Below are 23391 nucleotides of genomic sequence, written 5' to 3'. Positions count from 1 at the left end.
CCCATGTTTAGCCTACTCAAGACTGGACATTTATTAGTTAGTTGATTCTTTAAAGGGATTCAGGAGCACTTTGAGTGAGCCCCCTCAAATCAAGTCTGAAATAATGTAAGCATCCAAATAAATAATGATGATAGTGAATTATAATCCACTGACTAACACAGGAACTCATTATTTACTTCTGATAAATTATACATGCATATATGCATGCATACATTATGTATGGATTTATACTTACCTAAATAGAGAAAAATAGAAAAGACTTCCTTATAGTAAAATACTAATTAAAAAATATGAAAGGGATAATATCATTATAAAATCACTATTGTGCAAATATCATAGGAAATAACTAATTTGGGGGAATCTTCAGTGGATAATAAAACTTCTCAGTAAAAGATGATAAATACAATATTTACATAGCTTCCAATTATCTCTTCAGAGATTAGTTATTAATTAACAAGGGGAAAATAATATTAGCGGCAGAGCCTAATAAACACCATCTTCACTAAGTGATCAAAAGTAACCATCTTAATGAGACAAATTTATATCATGCACTTACTAATGTGATTCACTAAAAACACAATATTACACATGTAGGTTTCCTTCTGAAAACTGCACATACTGAATCTAATCATGAAATACCAGGCAAACATGAGTTGAAGAGCATTTAACAAAATAACTGGCATGAGTGATAATGCCATGTGAGGTAAAGAATGATGAGGATCCATTCTAGATAAAGAAAGACTAATGTAAACATAACATATGATTCTGGATTGGAGCCTGGGTTGAAAAAAAAATTGAAACAACTAATAAGAAATAAATAGGAACATGCATAAAGGACACATGGACAAAACCAAAGTGGGGGTTGGATTGAGGGTGGGACACAGGGATGGCTGGGGTTAGGGGGAATTGTGGTGGGGATGGAGACAACTGAACAACAATAAAAAAATGTAAAAAAATAAAATAAAATAAGAATAAAACAAGAAAATAAATAAATAGGGATTTATATTAAATAAGGTATTTTGTCAAAGTCAAATTTCCTGATTTTGATACACTGTGATATATGAGAATATCTTTGTTCTTAGAAAATTCATTGTAAAATATTTAGGAGTAAATGGTCATTATGTACACAACTTGCTTCCACAGACTTGAAGATGATATAATATAAATAATGTATGTGTGTATGCATCCTGGTGAAAAAAGAGAGAAGGATTTTGTAGTAAAAATTAACAATTGATTAATCTATGTAGGGGATACAATATAAGAGTTTCCCAATATAATTCTTCTAACTTTGCTGTAAATATAAAATCATTATAAAATAAAAATAAAATGTATTTAGTAAATTTAAAGTGACATGTTGTAACCAAAGTGATGCTGGTGCTGTGTAGTCTCAAAGTAAACTTGGTTACCATTTTTTTTTTAAGTAAAGGATTCACATGAGGGCCCAGCAGTGAGAAGCAACACCTAGTTTACTTGTTCTTTTGAATCTGAAACTATTAATACCCACCTGAATTGTGTTGAATTGTGTACATTTCATTATATTTTTGAGAAAGGAGGTGAAGCCAAGAAGGCGTAGAGAAAACAGGAGAGAAGAAAGAAGGGAAAACAGAGAGGAGGACAGCTCATTCTCCTTATTGGATTTCTACTTCAAACAAGTTTTTTTTTGTGAATTATCTAAACAAAAATATAATGTAATCTTATAAAGTAAAATAAAACATGTATTTGAATACAAAGCCTAACCCAGTTTCTGACTAAATGTAGATAGTCCACAATATTTGAAGGGTTTTGTTTCATTTTGTTTTGTCCCTCCACCATTTTTTAAGTTCCCATCCCTCCTCTCCCCTTCTCTTTGGCAACCATCCATGTGTTCTCTACATAGATGTGTCTGTTTCTCTTTTGTTTTGTTCATTGTTTGTATTTTTTAGACTCCACATATAAGTGAAATACTGTATGATACATACAGTATTTGTCTTTCTCCATCTGACTTACTTAACTTAGCATAATGACCTATACGTCCTCTCTGCAATCTTCTTCACTGAAGTGATTATTAGAACTCATTCTACTTAAAATTTTTTGCCATCTTACTAATAATTAATAGCTAAATATATCCCCTCATATCTATTTTTCAGATTGTTAGTGGACTGCTTACTCAGTGGACATTACTCAGATCTGTAATAGTCAGATTCCAGAACTAAGACTTTCTTTTCTGTTCTAGTTAGGTGTCCTTGCTAGTAAGGAACCTTTCATTTTAGAATGTAAGAATTCTACAATCTGCACAGGAAATTTAGATTTTTTTCTTAAAGCAAGACTTTATCATTTTAATACTGTATAGCTCAGCTGCCACGAGTAAACAGACCTCCTCTTGCTGTTACCATGCCACCCCATGCCGTTCAAACAACATCTAACCTGTATTGGACACATTGCTAGCACTGGATTCGACTGAGAATTCACTTTGTTTGGACATGAAGTCCATTTAATAGAAATATCTTTTGATGTTCTCTTTAATTTGGGCTCCTTGAAGCAATTCTGTGATTTTATTATGCAATCCTGTTTTGGTGAAAAAGAGCTATTCTTTAATGAAGCTCTTGTCTACTGCTTAGTAAAATAGGCTTGTTTATTAAACCAGAATAGTTTTCTACTTTATGGTTAAAGAAACTCTTATTTTTAAACAAATATAGGACTTAGCAAACTCATAGTGTCAAAATTGGGAAGTCACTTTGTTTTATGTTTTTTAAGAACAAATAACAATATTTATAAAATTCTTTTGTATGGGTCAATTGTTCTGATTATTTTAAAATTATCTAATGGTATACTTATAAGAAATAGTTATAGAACTATAAACAACAGAAGATTTTAACATCATTTATGTTCAACCGCACTGCACTAAGAAAATAAAAAACAAAACTATACACTGAACAACCTTGGAAGTCTTTGACCTTCTTTAGTTAACAGACCTTACAGGCTACATAACAGTAAGTTCCCTTTAAGAAATCATATTTCATAAAACTTGGTCATGTCCCAACTCCCTTTTGTTACATAGAACTTTCTGGAGAGATGAGTCCTATTGGGAAAAAGCATGCATTAATAGTTCCTTTCTCTTTTCCTAAATATCACCCCAGCATCTCTGCTTCAGTTCTTTCTTCTCAGCTATAGCAACTTCTGATCCACTGATGAGACAAATTAAGTCTTTAGGATTAGTGTACCCTGACACTCACTTGGCTCAGTGAGAGTTTCTATATACTATTACTACTACTACTACTACTACTACTACTACTACTATTATTTAAAAATAAAAGAATCACTGTAATTCACAAACCATAACCAGGTGGTTGATCTTTTCTTTGAAAATCACTACTTGTATTAATGTATCCACATATCTTTGGAACATAAATCTAATGAAAGCAACAGCATGCTGAGATTATTTTCTCATCCCAATCAATACCTAGTAAATGCAATGTGTTACCTAACGGCCGTCAACCCCCTTGTCAACCCATGTAGTTTAAATGTTCAAGATGAAAGCCCTACCGGTGGTACATTCTTCCAAGAGAATGAAGAAGAGAGACAGGAGCATATAATTGAGTCTATTATAAAAGTTTCACAAAAGTTTAGACATCTTAAATTGGCATAGACAGTCTATTACAATGACTAAGTAGAACATAGTTAAAACTTATTTTAAAGAAAATAGGATATTCTATAAATCACTATTTCTCCAACATTATTGTATTTGAAGTCATTACCTATTCTATTTTAGATAACATCTTAAGATTTAACAGAAGATACTTTTAAAGTGGTAATTTATCAAGTTATTATCAAATCATTTTGTAATTATATAATGTGCACATAAATGTCCATAATGGTTAAACTTTCTTTTTCTTTAAGAAAACAAAAAATGCAAAGCAAATTAAATTTCTTTGTAAATAGCCAAGACAACTATTTTAAGGGGATGATTTATCCCTAATTTCATAATAAGGAAATAACGAGGTCAAGTGAATTTTCTAATTAAAGTGTAACATAAATGTATTAAAATGTGTGAAGTTTAAATATATTTCTTTTTTTTCTAAGCAATATAAATTGATTTTGAAAAAATATATGAATGTGCAAAAAATAACCAAATGAGAAATCATGTAAATGGTAAATTACCCTTATAAAGTATTAATATGTACATAACTTGAATTTTTAAGAACTATTTTTTTTCTGTGGCTTAAAGGAGCCAACTCAATTTATTGTCATGATAAGATATACTTCAAATGTGGTTTCAGCTTTGAAAATATTTTTATTTCTAAATGAATATTTTAAAAGACAACACTATTCGTATTTTAGTTTCTGGCTTTGATCCATGTTATTAATAAAAATAAGTGTACTTTCCATCAATGTTGAACTTTAAAATTTACAAAGCCATTTTATATAAAATATATTATTTGATCTTTATAACTCTATGAGGTGGGCAATATTATTATTATTACTATTATTATTATTATTATGTGAAAGAAATGACACTAGACTTGGTGTCCTTTTACAAATCTCCATACTCTTTTCATCATACAACACTCACTTAAAAGAAAAGTTAAAATCACATTTAACTGACATAAAAGAATTCCTTTCTTTTTTTTTTGGTTCTTCTGTTATTGTTATTTTATTACAGTTATCCCAATTTTTCCCTCTTGGCCCTCCTCTGCCTGCCCACCCACCACTCACACAGTCAATCCCCACACTGCTGTCCATGTGCATGGGTCATTCATACATGTTTTTTTTATCCCTTTCTCTTCTTTACACCATCATGCCCCATGCCCTCTACTCTGCAGTTACCAGTCTGTTCCATGTTTCCATGGCCGTGGTTCTATTTTGTTCCTTAGTTAATTTTGTTCATTAGATTCCTCTCATAGGTGGGATCATACGGTATTTATCTTTTACCACCTGGCTTATTTCACTTAGCATAATGCTCTCCAGTTCCATCCATCCTATTGCAAAAGGTAGGAGTTCCTTCTTTCTTTCTGCTGCATAGTATTCCATTGTGTGAATATACCACATGTTTTTGATCCATTCATCTCATGATGGGAACTCAGACTGTTTCCAGCACTTGGATATTATAGGCAGTGAAAGACAAATACCATATGATCTCACCTATAAGTGGAACCTAATCAACAAAACAAACAAGCATGCAAAATATAACCAGAGACATTGAAATAAAGAACAAACTGTCAGTAACTAGAGGGGTGGGGAAGAGGGGTTATGGGGAAAGAAGGTTAAGAATCATCAAAGAGCATGTATAAAGGATCCATGGACAAAGCCAAAGGGGGGATGGATTGAGGGTGTGAGGTGAGGGTGGATGGGACAAGGATAAGTGGAACAGGAAAATGAAGGCAACTGTACTTAAACAACAATAAAAATGCAAATAAAATAAAATAAAATGAAATGATAAAGAAATTAACCAGAAAAAAATAAATGAGAGCTTTGCTGGGTAGAATAGTTTTGGTTGCGGGTCTTTGCTTTTCATTACTTGGAAAATCCCATGCCATTCTCTTCTGGCTTAAAGTGTTTCTATTGAGAAATCAGCTGATAGCTTTATCTAAGCTCCCTTTTGCGTTACTAGCTGTTTCTCCCTTGCTGCCTTAGATTCTCATTTTGTCTTTAGTTTTGCCATTTTAATTATGATGTGTTTTGCAGTGGTACTATTAGAGTTCATCCTGATTGGGACCCTCTGTGTTTCCTGACTGACTTAAAAGTCACACCCCAATTTACTGCATGCTATTTTACAGGTGCCGCCAGAACAAAACAAAACAAAACAAAACAACACAACCCAGCAAATAACATCCAATCCTGCAAAAATAACCCCCAATCATGACCATAATATCAATAAGTGAGCAAAGATTAATAAAGGTAGAAAGAGAACAATATTTTTAAAAAGAAAAAAGAAAAGACTGAATTTTAAAAAGATTATGAAATCTGTAAAGGAGAGAAAAATGATTTTGAGACACTAGAGGGAGGAGAAATAATAAGTGTAAGGATTAGAAACTAGGCTAAGAAAGGGATAAAATAAAATTTAAAGTGAAAATAAGAAGTGTCAGGAGGAAGGTAAAAGAAAGTAGGAGAAGGGAATAGGAAAATAAGAGATCTGAAATAAAAAATAGTGAACATTTAGGAATACAGTTGAAGAAATACAACCACCACCACAATATCAATGACAAACAAGCAAAGATTAATAAAGGTGGAAAGGAATAAGGATAATATAAAAAAGAGAAAAAAGAACTTGAGATGACTAATGGAAAGAAAAATTGTTTTGAGACAATGGAGGGAGGAGAAATAGTAAGAGTAAGGAATAAAGACAAGGTGTAGAATGGGAAAAAATTAAATAAAATTTAAAACAAAATAAAGACAGGGAAGAAAGTACGCAAAATGGGGAAAGAGTTAAAATATGAGATTTAAAATAAAACTAAAATTAAAAAATAGTGAAATAATAGGAACAAAATTGAAGACAGAGGAAAAATTAAAAAGGTATAAGAAAAAAAATTAAAACGAATAATGAAAAGAACAAGGCAGAACTTGTATTAGTGGAGTCTATTGTTTACCTATTGTCTTCTCTGATAATGTCACCCAATGTCCCAGTCTAGTTTTAGGGACTGTTTAAGGCTTTAAGTGATCCCCAGTCTGTGGCTGTCTCCCTCAGGCTTGGCTGGTCCATGCTGTTCTGCCCTGCTAGCTTTTTACCAGAACAAAGCTCAGGGTTGGTTCATCTAACATCTGACAGTACCTCACACACCACCTCTACCTGCCTATTGGGGCGGGGGGTGCTTCTGGTGTGATTCAGAGGGTGGAATCCTGTGTTCTCCCCTGTGAGGAACTGTTCAGTCTTCAGAGAAGATGGTCATGTGTTCCTGTGCCCCTGCCCCATATGTCAAACTAGTCTGTCCCAGATTATTTCCAGTAAGTATAATCTCTGATAAATTAGCTGTCTGTTTCAAGTGAGTGGGCCAAACTCTGTAAATGAGTCAGCTGTTTCCTGGTTGTGGCTGGTGTCCCACACTCTCTGTTCTCTGAACAGCTCCCCACTCACCAGCTCTGCTGTGTGAAGCTCCTCAATCCTCTCATCATGCAGCTTCTAGTGTTCCCGCCCAGTTGCATTCTGTGGGTAGGAACTGCACTTTCAACCTGGTTTCTTTGCTGGCTGGGCAGCTGTGCATGAGTGCAGGGTCTCTGCTCAACCACTCTTCTGTTCCTGTGTTAAAAGTCCCTATGTAGCAGCCACACTGCAATACCAAGTCAATGCCTGGTTCTCTGCATACTACACCTCCTCAGAAAGCAAAAAGTCTCTTTGATCAGGGCTGGCAGCAGCCTGCCAGTGCTTCCCACAGTTTAAGGAGTTAGAATTTTTCCCCGGAACTCTCCTGGTTGGTGCTGCAGCAATGGACATGCTGCTTGCTATGTGAGTGCAGCCTGAGATTCCCAGACTCCATATGTCCTCCCAAGTCTCTGCTGATTAGGGTCGGGGGATCCCTGTGTGGGACTGCCCCATCCTTGCCTCTGGGAGGGGAGGGAGCTACTGAGCTGCATTTTGGTCCGGTTTCTCCTCTGCTGCAGGCACCTCTCACACATCAGCCAGAAATCTGTGCTGGTCACAGGAGCAAGTGGGTTCAGCTTCCACTGACTTGGACACCATCTTCCTAGCCTCAGAATTCCTATTTTTAATTTTTTTCCATTTTGATCATGTTTGTGTATTAGAATTAGTTTGCTTTTAATATTTAAGCATGACACTATTTTAGACAAATATCACAAAGACAAAGTAAAAATGCATATTCTTACATTAAAATTTAAAAGCACTAAAAGCATTTGAGAACAAAAAGAAGTATAAACAGTGTGAAAATATCATGAAGTTTTTATTAATTTAATACATTTTATTAAATTATTACTTTTGTATTTTTAGGAACTAAAGGTATTTTATAGATTCCCTTCCCTTCTGAAATTGTATTTAATACTCCCTCCCCTTGCCCACACACACACTACACACCACAAGTTCCACCTGGACCTGAGGCAGCCTGAGGCACAATCCACAGGAAGCTCTGAAAGAGACACAACAGAAATAGCAGGTGTGGAGACTGCACAGGAGGACAGAGGTGGGCTATGTGTGCTTCTCTGAGTTGCCAAGTTTTCTGGAAGGTCAGATACACACTGTTTGCACAATGCCCACAACTTTTGCTATTGTCTGTCCTTTGCTTGACTTAAGCTATTGTCAATTTGAAAAAACAAAAACAAAACATGTAGTGGTGACAGCAGTGAAGGTATAATTTATTATTTACTCTGATTCTTATGGGGAGGGCTTATTTCAAGTGATATAATTGCTGCTTCTTCAATGTGACTTTAGAAACAGAGGGGGGATTTAGAATTATCAGTATATCAAAAAGGAGGCTGAAAAATGTGTACTAAAGCAGAAATAAGATAGCAATGCAAATGGAGGGATAACAAAGGGATAAAAGTTACTCACCATTATGGCAAAAGACGACTCACTGCCTGTGTCTCCACATCCACTCTGAACTTACAATCCTCAGTTTTAGCTACTCTCCTCATGCAAATAAATCTTTCACACACCCTCATTCTATTTCCAAATATCTAATATGGATAGATTATGGTCTTCAATGCCTATGGATTTTGTCATTTTTTGATACAAAAGAATTCTAGTCTTTTCATTTAGAATCTGCATATTACTTTACCCACATGTGACACTTTCTAACCAGACAGGTTAAAAAAAAAAGGCAAGAGGATCATGGACCAAACACCAAGTAATAGCTGTGTTTGAAGTGTAAGCATGAAGAAGAAGTCTGCTAAGGAATATGGAGGGAGAAAAGAAAAAGAAGAACCACATGAGGGTTAGCTCTACAAAAAGGAGAATCGATAGGCATACAAATAAACTAGTGAGCAGTGTTAGAAGCTGCGGAGAGGTCAACAAAGGTCAAGCGTGACAAAAAGAATCTGAACATTGGTGAAGTCACTGACAGCTTTATAGCAGTTCTCAACTGGGGGTGATTTTACCTGCCAGGGCATATTTGGAGGTATTTTTAATTGTCACAACTCAGAGCTTCTACTGTCATTTCATGGGTAGGGGCCAGAAATGCTATTAAATATCCTATATAATGTATGAGACACTCCCTCCCCCAGAAAAAGAACTATCCTGGATAAAACAGCAATACTGTCAATTTAGAGACACATCCTATAGGTTACAGGAGCACTGTAACCTATAGGACACTGGGGGCTTTGTGAGCAGTTAGAAAATAAAGATGGCAATTCTTTCAGAACTTTTTGCCTTGCAGGTAAAAAGAGGGACAGGACAGAGAACTTTAGGAGCAGGAAGGACACAGAAAAAAATAGTCCTCATTTGTTTTCCTCAGTGACAGAAAACTTGGTAGTGTGGTAAACTGACCATAGTGAAGAGATGGAGAATAACACTAGGGATAAAGCAGATGAAACTCTGTTTTAAAGAAAGGAAGGGACTGAAATCCAGAAGACCAGTAGAAAAAGATGCTCTGAAGAATGCAGGGACATTTACCCCTAAGATCAGAAGAAATGAAGGTCTAATTGGTAAACAAATATTAATGTTTTTGGAGTGTCAAGAACAAGATAGATAGCTTGAGGGGAGTGTTTGATATTTACATTTAGTGCCTGCATTAAGCAGCTGGTCTGTGATCATGTTCCCTGTTGTGGGGAAATGGAGTATGCTTCCTGGAGAATGAAAAGACAGGCAACTGAGTGTAATCTCGTTGCACACATACCAGTGACAGGCCTCCTAGCAAACAAACAAACTGGCAAAGTAAATATTTTTCACTAGTAGGGGAGTTTATATATAGAAGGCTTTTAATAGAATGTGTCTAATTATCTAGGGCTGCTTATAAAAACAACCTGGAATGTAGAGATTTATGGGCTATGGTTCCTTGAAAAATGTCCATGTATGCTACATAACTATCTGAGTATAAAACAGAGATGTTTCATGTGGTCAACAGGTAAAATAAATAATTTCTCTGTAACTAATGTACGTGATGACTACAGTTGAAAAAATAAACCAGGGATGCTATGTACTGAGGTGGCTCCTTCTGTGTAAATGAGGTGGTTGTACACATCCCAGAATCAAACTCTCACCCAACGATCTTGGCCAGGGCCCATCAGATGCTGGAAGAAAGGGCCTGGGTTGCGGGGACGGTGCTCCAGATCTCTCTCTACCTCACCCGTGCCTCTTGACACCTGATAAAAGCTCTGATTCATGTGAGTCTCTGTTAACAAAAAATGATTTGTGTTTCTCACTGACACAAACACTAATTATTGGATAGTGTTGAAAACAACTAGCTGATATTTTTAAAGGAATAACAAATGTATAGAATAAAAAGCTAAGAGAAGGAACTAAAAAATATCAGTAATTAGGCTGTTTCAGGTTGGATGTAACAAGCTAAGCACAATAGAAGATAAAAACAAAGGAGGCACTTCCTAGCAAACATTTAACACCAGAGTGAAATGATCACTTAATTAAATTGTACAGGTGATAAAACGACAGCTACTGTAATTTAGAAATGATTAACTTAAAAACATCACTGCATTGGAAGACTGTGAATATTTATGCATGATTCATTTCTAAGTCACATCTTTTTATCCTGACATTGCAAATATGATGGTTTGTGATAATAGTTACAAATCTTTCACTTTTAAAATTATTTCCAAAACTATTAATATGCTAAAATGTTTATATTTTCTATAAACTATAATGCTTAATATTAAATTCTACTACAATATTTCTTGACCTTGGAAGTAAAAAATATTATTTAACTCACAAAAATTAATTTATTATGTTGTATTTAAATTTCAGAATAATAATTTTGCTTCATTGTCTAACTTGAATCATGTAAAAACACTAAAATCCAATGATTATTCCCTCAAAAAAAGCAGTTATTTTACTCAAGGTCAACAGATTGTACAGTTGCTCAAATGGTTAGAGATTTTTCATGACTCCTGAATCAATATATATTTTCTCTCCTGCTATGAGAGCTGTGCAAGCCCACAGGGTACCCTAAGAAGGTATGAAACACTTGTCATCTTACAGAAAAGTGAGATAACTTGATGCAGTTAAAATTAAAATGGCCATTTTTGCATTCTAACTCCAAGATAAGAGGTAAGCAACTTAATTATCCAATTTATTAATTTTAGAGGAATATGAACTGTCTACCAGGCATGCTCAATGTAGTACAGTTAGAGAAAAAATGTTTAATTTCCTTCTACAACTGTCCTTTTTTTTAAGGTTTTATTTATTTATTTTTAGAGAGAGGGGAAGGGAGGGAGAAAGAGAGGGAGAGAAACATCAATGTGTGGTTGCCTCTCATGTGGGCCCCACTGGGGCGTGGCCTGCAATCCAGGCATGTGCCCTGACTGGGAATTGAACCGGCAACCCTTTAGTATGCAGCCTGCACTCAATCCACTGAACTACACCAGCCAGGGCACAACTGTTCTTCTTAATTATTTTATTGATAAATAATAAATAAAATATGTACTTATTGGAACTTTCAATATATATATTTAATACTGCTATTGTTATAACATGATTGTTTATTGTTATGGTCTCAATGCCTGTCCCCCCAAAATTAGAGGTTGAAATTCTAATCCCCCAAGATGATGGTATTAGGAGGTAGGATGTTTGGAAGGTGCTTAGGTCATGAGGGCAGAGACTTCACGGATGGAATTAGTGCCTATAAAAGAGACTCCAGAGAGATTGCTAGTCTCACCTACCATGTAAGGTACAAAGAGAAGGTGCTGGTGATGAAGCAGTAATGGCATGTGGATATTGGAATTCCAGCCCCCAGAACTGTAAGAAATAAATTTCTGTTATTTATAAGCTGCCTATTCAGTGATATTTTGTTATATTTGCCTAAAGAGCTAAGATGCATAGTAAGTTTTAAGAATGTAATCACAGAGGAAAATATTAGGTGTTCTGCACATCCTCACAGGAACTGTATGAAGAGGTAGGTAATGATTGTGACATTGCAACTTTATTTACTCAAACTAATCAAAAGGTCATTTAAGATAAAGTGAGTTAGCTCCATAAAAAAGGTATTCATAATTTTGTGTTTATAAACATACTAACTGTGACAGAGCTAAATAAAAATGGTACCCCAAACTAAAAAGAAAAAAATAAATGGTATATTTTATTTAATTCTGCTTCTGTAAAAGTAATTCTGAATCTTCAAGTTTATAAGAAATGAAGTGAGTTGGACTAGATAAAATATGAACAGGAGTTTTAAAATATCACTTAGAAATACCTGACCAAGAACTTGTATTTTTAATGGGTTTTCCAATAAATATCACAAATAATTGGCTATGTCTTGGCTTCTGTGTATGGAAAGTCCTATTGTACTGTTATGATCCTATAAACCATGCCATAGAGTTGATTATTCTAAAATAAAGTATGTTTCTACTGGAATAATGTCATAATTGGTATGGCCTTCATGATCAAGGACTTAGCATCAAAAATCTAAGTTTTATCAAAAAACACTTCACAAAAACATCTGTACATTTATATAACAAAATATCAAAACATGCATAAGCACACCACACACAACAGAAATGGCTGAGTATGGTCACAAAATAGAGGGGAAAGTGAAGGCTATGAAAAGTGAAATAAAGGAAAATGTACAGGGGACCAACAGTAATAGGAAAGAAACTGGGACTCAAATCAATGGTATGGAGCAGAAGGAAGAAGCAAACATTCAACCAGGACAGAATGAAGAAATAAGAATTCAAAAAAATGAGGAGAGGCTTAGGAACCTCAGGGACAACTTTGAACATTCCAACATCCAAATCATAGGGGAGCCAGAAGGAGAAGAGGAAGAACAAGAAATCAAAAACTTATTTAAAAAACTAATGAAGCAGAACTTCCCTAATCTGGCAAAGGAAATAGACTTCCAGGAAGTCCAGAAAGCTCAGAGAGTCCCAAAGAAGTTGGACCCAAGGAAGCACACACCAAGGCACATCATAATTACATTACCCAAGATTAAAGATAAGGAGAGAATCTTTTTTTGTAAGATTTTATTTATTTATTTTTAGAGAGGGAAGGGAGGGAGATAGAGAGAGAGAAAGAAACATCAATGTGCTGTTGCTGGGGGTCATGGCCTACAACCCAGGCATGTACCCTGACTGGGAATCGAACCTGCGACACTTTGGTTCGCAGCCCGCTCTCAATCCACTGAATTACGCCAGCCAGGGCAGGAGAGAATCTTAAAAGCAGCAAGGAAAAAGGAGACAGTTACCTACAAAAGAATTCCCATAAGACTATCAGCTGATTTCACAAAAGAAATCTTATAGGCAAGAAGGGGCTAGAAAGAAGTATTCAAAGTCATAAAAGGCCAAGTCATGAAAGGCAATCTACATCCAAGATTACTCTATCCAGCAAAGCTATCATTTAGACTGGAAGAGCAGATAAAGTGCTTCCCAGGTAAGGTCAAGTTAAAGGAGTTCATCATCACCAAGACCTTATTAGATGAAATGTTAAAGGGACTTATCTAAGAAAAAGAAGAAGATCAAAACTATGAACAGTAAAATGACAATGAACTCACAACTATCAACAACTGAACCTAAAAAATCAAAAACAAAAACAAACTAAGCAAACAACTAGAACAAGAACAGAATCACAGAAATGGAGATTACATGGAGGGTTATCAGTGTGGAGGAGGAGTGGGGAGTGGGGGAAAGGTACAGGGAATAAGAAGCATAATTGGTAGGTACAAAATAGATAGGGGGAAGTTAAAAATAGTATAGGAAATAGAGAAGCCAAGAAACTTATATGTATAACCCATGGACATGAAGTAAAGTGGGGAAATAATGGTGGGGGGAGATGTACAGGGTGAAGGGGAATAAAGGGGAGGAAAAAATGGGACAACTTTAATAGCAAAATCAATAAAATACATTTAAAAATGTCCATAAGCACACCACACACAATAATTGTACTAAAAGCATACATCATAACCTAATCAGCAATTTTACCTTTAATTCACCCAGATTTTTTGTGTTACCAGGCACAACAGTAAATGCTATAAGAAATGTTAATACCTCCAAAATTTCTTCCAATTAAAAGATTAAATATAACAGGTAAAAGGAGACACATATGAGTAAGTTATGGCTGGCATATATATGATATAACTGAGAAGGACATTGATAGGAAAAAGTATCATTAGTAACTAGAATCAATAAAGGCATTAAGGATTAGCAGGGCTATTACTCTAAAATTAAATACAACACATGTAGTTTCATGTTGAATGAGTGATACTTGTGATTTTCTTTCTCAAAGTACATAAGGATAGAGAAGAATGGTTTGTGTGGTTCTATTTCCTTAAAAATATTGAGGACTTTTTCTCATTACATGTCCTTGTATAGCAAGTGATGATATTTGCTTTAATTCCATTAACAATGAGTAAACCAAAAGCAGAGATTATTTCAACACTTAAAAAGACATTAACAATTTTATATATTTGAAAGTCTCATCTAGGATTTCAGGATTAAAGGCAGAACTTTCTTCAATCAGATTCTCTAATCATCATTCCTTTGTTCTTAATTTTGAGCATGAACAACATTTATGCCACGGAATGTTAAGTGTAAAGGTGCATATTCACAACAGGGCCTGTAGAGTTCTATTACCTGGTAGATGGTAGAGGCGGGGTGTTTTGAAACTGATTCTTTGAAACTTAATGCTGTGCGGGGCTGGGCAGGGTAGGGAGTAGAGGGATTGAGCCAAAAGGAAAACTCATGGACTCATTAAACAGTGTAGTGATTGCAGTGGGAGGGGGCAAACAGGGACTAAATGGTAATGGGAAAAAAATACAGTAATCTCCTTTAAAAAAGAAAGAAATTTAATGCTATACTTTCTTGTTCACTGTCTCACTGCTTCCGAGTCCCTGGTTATTAGCAGCTGGGCCTCAGTGGTAGCAATTAACAAAGGACACAAGAATTATCACATAGATTCAAGTGTCAAATGAGAATGTGGATCGACTCCATATAAATTAGAGATACAGAAGTTCATATGCCCTTTTTAAATCCTTTTAACATTTGTTATCAAAGGTCACAATCCAAATCAAGCCCTACCCATTCTGAATTTTAGCATGGTTACTATGGTTAAATCTGTTGTATTGACGAGCTCACATTAATGTCTCCCAGTATGGGACTCTAAATTCCTCAAGGACTGTCTCTTTCATATGTGCATCTTCAGAGTAGATTCTCAATTCATATTTATTAAAAGAAACTGTGGATGTATTGATGAATGGGTAAGTGAACAAAAGATAACTTACTAAAGGAGAAAATAGTCGTCCCCAGAAAAAAAAGTGAATGCATAGCAAAGTGCTTGGCTATTTAACAAAGGGCTTAATTAGTCTTAGATTACTTAAGTATTATTGGTAATATCTAAATTCTGGATTTTGACATACTGAATAATTAAAATATGACATGAGATGTTAATAAGCTGCAAGTTACAACTTTTGCTTAGATATAAATCTGGTCTATTCTTTTAATGAAAAAGTCCTATAGCTTATGCTTTCACTACGCAATTCAGTTTCTACACAAAGGCAACAGGATGCCAAGCTGCAAATAAGAGAAATCACAGTGTGTCACTGGAAAACCAGTCATAAATGAACTCTGACAGAATCACTTAGCACAAATAGTTCAGGGTAACTGTGTGGATGCATTTGCTGAATCATTTGAAAATAATACAACTTTACAAATCAGCTTTTTAATATAATAAAAAATACTTCAAAATAATGTAGGGATTCCCAGAAATTGAATAAGCACTTTTTAGATATGGACATCTCAAGGCCTCTAAATTAAGGAGAGAGCATATGCCAAAAACTTAAACTTGGGGTTATGAATGAATCCTACAATTCTACAGTTGTCTTCAACTATTTCAACCAGTGACGTGTGCAGTGTGCACACAAAGTCAGGGACCATTAACTATCTGTGGACAAAAGGGAGGGAGAACACAATGAGGAAATCTCAGCTAATTAAAAGAACTGAGATACAACAAATTATTTGAGAATATAATAGTTATCCATGCTGACCAGACTCATCTGGGTCTATGCCTTCCAGACACAATAAACTGTACATTCGGTGCCTTTTGGTGAATTTGAGCCATGGGATCAGATCTGGTCAATGCGTTGGGAGAGGAAGTAAAGTGAGTCCCTCAGGGGTCAGGGCATTTATTACTGGGATGAGGGCCTCCAGAGTGCCATGGTGAAAGGCAATATTTGAAATGGTAGATGCTTCAACAGCCTGGATACAGAATGAGCGATTGAACAGAACTCCCAGCACCTTCCACAGTGAACATGTAGTCTGAGTGAGAAATAAATCCATATCATAAAGTCACTAAGACTTGAAGGTTATTTGCTATCACATAGTGTAGCTTATCCTTACTCACGCATTCAGGCACTTTCCTTCCTGTGATGCCAGGTCCTTTGTATTGTTCATTACATATGATTGTATCCTCACATTAATAATATTTTTAGAATAGGATGATCTTGTAAATATTTGGAGTTAGTCTTCACTATATAAAGCTTTTGGAGAAACCATGACAAAGCCTTACATTTATTCATTGACATACCATAGTCTGGAAAGAAAGTTCCCAGAAACAAAGAGCCTATTTCTCAAAAAGTTGTTTTTTGTTTTTTTGGTTTTTGGTTTTTGTGGGGTTTTTTTTGGTGGTTGTTCATATTTGGACCCTCCTAAGAAAAGTATCAAGAAAGTTACTCATTAAAGAAAAATTAAGAAAAGTCTTTATTTAAAGCAGTTTGAACATATAAAGTAAATGTGAATACCTGTAAAATTGTTCCAGATATATTTTGGTTTCTTCTCATAAATTTAAGCAACGGCCAATTTCTTCTGAGCTAATATCTGGAGTTCAGGGAATGCATATGTCCTACCATGTCCCTTTCAGACTGAAATATCCCAAAGTATCAAAAACACTAGAATTGTGATCTATCTAACCTATTAGGGCTAACTAATAGCCTTAACCTATTAGGGCTAACCTTTTAGTCATTCAGGAACCCTCAGCATCTTAATAAATAGAGTCATAATCTGTAGGTAGAATTAAATCCCCATGAACTATATGAAGTGCCCTGGTACTTTCTAAATGTGACTATCCTCTTTTGTGACAAAGTTCACTTTTAAGATAAGATTTTCTTATCTCTCAATAAAGACATTAATATCATTCATCAGAGTATCAAGAAATTTGACCAAATTTTGAGTCCAGAATAAGTACTAAACTTTTTTTCTTTTTTGTATGCCTTACCAGAGGGTCTCAGTCAACACTTAGAGCAAGCACAGGTACCCCTAAGTATGTTAACTTCATTACACACAACAATGCAAGAAAAATAAAAAACTAATTTAAATCTATTACATCTTCCCAACACATGTAGGTTTCAAATTAGGCAGCTAGAGTCCAAATATTAATCTTATCTCTGCCATTCACTATCTATGTTTTTGGGCAAGTACTAATCTTCTTAGTGCTTTATTTTCCCATTTTGCAAACTGTGATCAATAACAGTAACATTTGGTTCATAGATTTGTGAGAACTGAATGTGATAATACATGAGAAGCATTACAAATAGTCCCTTGGTCCAAATTAGCCAAATTAGCCTTAGAAATACATGCTATTATTATTATTATTGATCTAAAAGAAAGAACTAAATGAACTGTGTGCCTTTTCTTTTCTTGTCTAATGATTATATTTATAAGTTTATATTTTTTTAGTTTTTAAAGATTTTTAATTGTTATTCTATTATAGTTGTCCCAATTTTTTCCCCTTTGCCCTCCTCTGCCAGTTGAATTATTTTGGAAAAGGGATATAAAAAATGTGTGTCACTTTTCACACAAAAAGCTAAAATTTCCTAAATATATAAGTCACTTGTTTCTCATACAGCTTAAATTTCCTAAAGAAAACTAGCATATCTTCTTTAGATTTCTGAGTTAAAGAACATACTTTATGCATTTTAACTAGCTATTAAACTGTAAATTAAAGGATGAGATATTAGTTGCAAAATCCAAAGGAAAACCATAAAGTCATAATTTTTATAGGTTTCATGTAAAAAAGTGTTTCAGCATTTATTCAACAAGTATTACTGTAACTTCAGTAAAAACATACAATATCTTAATCGAGTTTCTGTTACAACCTTCATAGTAACAATCTTCAACCAGTGTGCCGCACGAATTTTTAAAATACATGATACTTGACTGTTTAGTCAGGGACACTGACCTCTTTTCCCTTAGATTGTCAAATAAAAAATGACAACAGCCAATACAAAGCTGTCCATAGTGGATGAATCCAAATTATGTCTATTTTTGTCAGATCAGCACAAAATTTATTTCTCAGTATGCTGCAGAATTCTAGTTTGTGTGTGCCAGAAGAAAACTGCTGAAAACTGCTGCTTTGTTGCTTTCCCTCACCACAGCAATGGTGTAGTGCTGCCATCTAGTGAAACATCTATACCACTGCAGGGACATTTTTGAAAATCAATAAAAAGTCTCAAATTAAAGAACAAAATTACATTTTGTGCTCTTACATTTTAAATTTTGAAACTGTGTCTCAGAGTAAAAGTAATATTTTGGTATTACAAGGGAAATTATTTAAATGTAATATAAAATGAGATATAAAGAATACATAAAAGGCCCGACTTTGGGCAAGTATAATAGTGCACAATTATCAATATAAATACCACTCTGTGAAAGAATAATAAAAATTTTGTAAAGAGAAATATTTCATAATAACTCATTAGTCACAATGTTTAGTGTTGCATCAATGGAAATCTTTCTGAATGTGTTCTTAAGCTTAGACAAAAGATAGCAATTGCCCCAGTAACATTTTCAAAGCACAAAAGAACCAAAAAAAAATGAAAATAATATAATATCTTTCTATATATACCCATATAAATACACACAATTAAGAAACAAGGAAGCCATTATTATTTGTTGTTTTATAGTTCCGATTTGCTCAAGGTTAAAATCTGGCCAAGTCTGACCCAATGGGTAGAACTTCTAATTTCAAGTACAATGGTTTTGCTATCACTCAGTAGTGCCTCAGTAACTTAAGGCTTCTTCACAACATGAATGTCTGAACTAGATAAGGTGCTTTCATATGAAACAATGATCTAAAATACAAAGAGATATCATAAATTATGTAGTTTTGTACACTTTTCACATATAAGCATAAACAGGCAGGAAGGTAGGTAGGTAGATCATTTGAAAGAAACAGTTAAATTAGGGACCAAAGACACTGATAAAAAAGAGTACATTTGTGAGAAAGTGATTGAAGTGAACTCCAAAAGGCAAGCCCATCCCAATATTTGAGACCTGAAGCCTCCTAGAGCCCCTGGGTTGCAGTCCACTGGTCATCTCTTCCCATCTCAAGTGATGAGAAAGCTTCATGCACATGCCTCTAAGACGCCCAGTCCTCAAGTTCAAGCCAGGACCTGTGCCTCATACACACCCCACCTCCACCCTCATCAGCAGGCTCCCACATTTTGGAGCAAGAATTTGGAACTTCTGATACCTAGAATGTGTGAAAGCTTTGGATTTTGCCTTGATCCTCAGGCTCCTCACTTTGTGTAGGGGGGCAACTGTAAAAGGACAGTTGAAAGTCCACTAAAGTGTCTACTGGTGGTACTGGTGTGAGTGTGGTTTACAAAAGGACATATTTTATAACCTCTATAGAGTGAAGAGATGGTGTGTCATGATGGTGTTAGAGGATACCCTCACAACTGGCATTTTTCTTAGCTTGTGCATCCCAGGGTTATGCTGTAGAATGGAGAATACTGAACTTTCCATGGAAGCAAAGACAACAGGAATTAAGGGTAGCTATCATGATTTACTCCTGTCATGAGGGTCTTAAGTGAAAACTTAGCATCTCTGACTTGTGATGTCAAATATGGAGATCAATTTTCCCTTCAAATATAAGGAGTCTATTCTTCAGTCTGTTTTCATGTTGCACACAGGAATGTTCCAGATATAGACAGAATTATTTTATCATGTGCTGGCATATGTATTTACTCACCATGCTGTTCATTTTTGAAGACGATGAACCTGCTCTTTGCTTTCTTAGACTATTAACTTCTTCTGCATTTCCATCTTTTGTTTTCAAAATCATTCTGCTACTCCCTGCAGTTCCTTCTGATGAGGACCGCAGTCGTCTCTCTATAAATCTTCCTTCACGATATGGACTGAGGCTACTGGCAAGAACTATTAAAAAAACAAATAAAAATTAATGTAAATGTTTAAATGTGTTTTTTATAAATGTTCCACTGAAAGCATATGGGAAACCCTTAATGCCATTCAAAAATTCTCTATCACTATAATTTTTTAATCATAGTGCTAGTTTAGTTTACTTATTCATGTAATCACTTCAGAGCCCAAAATTTTTGGAATCATCCAAGGTATCTCTGTACCTCACAGAAATCACAGAAGCAAAATTCTGCACTTATTATCCTCAAATTGTATATAGAATCTGATCACTTTTTAAAATTACATTTATTGGGGTGACATTGGTTAATACAATTACATTGGTTTCAAGTGTACAATTCTGACACATCATCTGTAGACAGCATTCTGTGCCCATCCCCCAAAGTCAAATCTTCTTCTGTCATCATGTATTTGATCCCCTTTACCCCTTTAGTATCCACCACCCCCTCCTCTCTCTTTTCTGTGTCTCTGAGTTTTTGTTTGTTCATAAGTTGCTTTCAGTATTATATCCCATATCCCATATATGAGTTAAATCATATGGGTTTTGACTTTTTCTAAATTAATTCACTTAGCATGATAGTGTGAAAATCCATACGTGTTGTCACAAAAGGCAGTATTTTCTCTTTTCTTATGCATGAGTAGAAATCTACTGTATACATGGTCCACATCTTTTTTATCCAATCACGATCACTTTTTTAAAAATAATTTTTATTGCTGTTCAAATACAGTTGTCTCCATTTTCCCACTACCACTTTCCCCAGCCCCATACCTCTACCTCCCACCCTCCATCCTTCCCTCCTTTGGCTTTGTCCAGGGGTCCTTTATACATGTTCCTTGATGACCTTTCCCTTTCTTTTCCCCACTATCCCTCTCCTCCCTCCCCTCTGGTTACTGTCAGTTTCTTCCTTATTTCCAAGTCTCTGGTTATATTTTACCAGCTTGTTTGTTGTGTTGATTAGGTTCCACTTACAGGTGAGATGATATGGTATTTGTCTTTCACCTCCTAGCATAATGCTCTCACTTAGCATAATGCTCTCCAATTCCATCCATGCTGTTGCGAAGGGTAAGAGCTTTTTCTTTCTTTCTGCTGCATAGTATTCTATTGTGTAAATGTACCATTGGTTTTTGATCCACTTATATACTGATGGGCACGTGGTTGCCTCCAGCATTTGGCTATTGTGAATCGTGCTGATATGAACACTGAGGTGTATAGGTTCTTTTGAATTAGCATTTCAGGGTTTTTAGGGTATAACCCAGCAGAATTGTCAGGTCAAAAGGCAGTTCCAGTTTTAGTTTCCTGAGGAAATTTCATATTGTTTTCCATGGTGGCTGCACCAGTCTACATTCCCACCAACAGTGCACTAGGGCTCCCTTTTCTCCACAACCTCATCAGCATTTGTTGTTTATTGATTTATTTATGATGGCCATTCTGACCAGTGTGAGGTGGTATGTCATTGAAGTTTGAATCTGCATCTTTCTGTTGGCTAGTGATAGTGAGCATCGTTTCACATGTGTCTGCAACTTTGTATCTCTTCATTGGAGGAGTGTCTGTTAAAATCCTTTGCTCATTTTTTATTTAGATTGTTCATCTTCCTGGAGTTGAGTTGTGTGAGTTCTTTACATATTTTTTAAGATCAAACCCTTGCCAGGGTATCACTAGCAAATATATTTTCCCATACAGTTGGTTCTATTCTCATTTTACTGATGTTTTCTTTAGCTGTGCAGAAGCTTTTTATTTTGATTGAGTCCCATTTGTTTATTCTTCCCTTATGTCCCTTGCTCTAGAGGACATACAGATGAAAATATTGCTGCATGGAATATCTGAGATTTTCCTGCCTATGCTCTCCTCTAGGATTTTTATAGCATCCTGACTTATATTTAAATCTTTTATGCATCTTGAGTTTATTTTTGTGTAGGGTGTAAGTTGGTGGTGAAGTTTCATTTTTCTGTATATGGCTATCCAGATCTCCCAACACCATCTGTTGAAGAAGTTATTTTTATTATATTTTATGCTTCTGCTCCCTTTGTCAATTATTAATTGACCATAGAGACTTGGTTTTATTTCTGGGCTTTCTATTCTATTCCATTGATCTATGTGTCTTTTCCTATGCCAGTACCAGACTGTTTTGATTACAGTGGCTTTGTAATATAGTTTGATGTCAGGTATGGTGATCCTTCCTACTTTGTTCTTCTTTCTCAAAATTGCTGAGGGTATTCCAGGTCATTTATGGCTCCATATAAATTTTTGAAATGTTTGTTCTATGTTTGTGAAATATGCCATTGGTATTTTAATAGGGATTGCACTGAATCTATAAATTGCTTTAGGCATTATGGACATTTTAATGATGTCAATGCTTCCAATCCATGAACATGGTATATGCTTCAATTTATTTGGGTCTTCCTTAATTTCTTTCTTCAGAGTTGTGTAGTTTTCTGACTACAGGTCTTACTACCTCCCTCATTAATATCTTTGACTCAACTTCATCAATGCTAGCCTAGATTACTGCAGTACTTCCAATAATCTCCTGCCTGTGCCTACACCCATCTGTTTCCCCCACCAACACACAATCTACTTTTGACACAGTATCCAGAATGGTACACTTAAAATGTAAGTGAGATGAATCACAATCACTCCTCTAGTCATAAAGCTGATGTTTTCCCAATAGTCAATCAGGTTCCTCATAACATGACCCTCCTCTCCACCTTACACCTGGGGGCCTACCCATCATTTATCTGTCACACCTCTAACTTCATGTTCTTCTGCTGCTGCTGCTCCTTCTCACCCTTCCCTATGCTTATGCTGCACTAGACCTCTTGCTCCCCCTAGAAAATTTCAGGCATGCCCCAACTAATAGCCTTTGTACTGATAAACATTTCTCACATATTTATATATCTTACTATCTAATCACCTTCAAGTTTTTGTCAATATGTTACCTTAAGTAATACCCTGCTCACACTTAAAAATGCAAATTACACTGAACTATCAAAGTTAAAATTAAGAAAGCCATTTATAGTAGCATCAAAAACAATAAAATGCCTAGTAATAAATATATTCAGGTACAAGATGTCTACATTGAAAAGATGTCTACATTGATGAAAGGAATTGAAAAGAAAACACAAATTAATTGACAGATACTCCATTTTATGGACTGGAAGAATTAA

General features: G+C 35.2%; 1 protein-coding gene across 6 annotated transcripts in view; it reads right to left on the bottom strand.

The window, feature by feature from the left end:
* The window catches only part of CCSER1 (coiled-coil serine rich protein 1), a 1274087-nt gene that overhangs the window by 1094701 nt on the left and 155995 nt on the right, over positions 1–23391 (bottom strand). For all 6 annotated transcript variants that reach the window (XM_045820200.1, XM_045820201.1, XM_045820199.1 and 3 more), the window contains one exon: positions 20045–20229. In XM_045820200.1, coding sequence (XP_045676156.1) covers positions 20045–20229 — 185 coding nt within the window. The remainder of the gene's footprint in view (positions 1–20044; positions 20230–23391) is intronic.

Source organism: Phyllostomus hastatus, unplaced genomic scaffold (assembly GCF_019186645.2).
Source record: "Phyllostomus hastatus isolate PE091 unplaced genomic scaffold, TTU_PhHast_1.1 phas_scaffold_39, whole genome shotgun sequence".
NCBI classification, from domain to species: domain Eukaryota; kingdom Metazoa; phylum Chordata; class Mammalia; order Chiroptera; family Phyllostomidae; genus Phyllostomus; species Phyllostomus hastatus.
The sequence above is the reverse complement of the archived record's forward strand: the minus strand, read 5'-3'. Positions and strand labels throughout refer to the sequence as shown.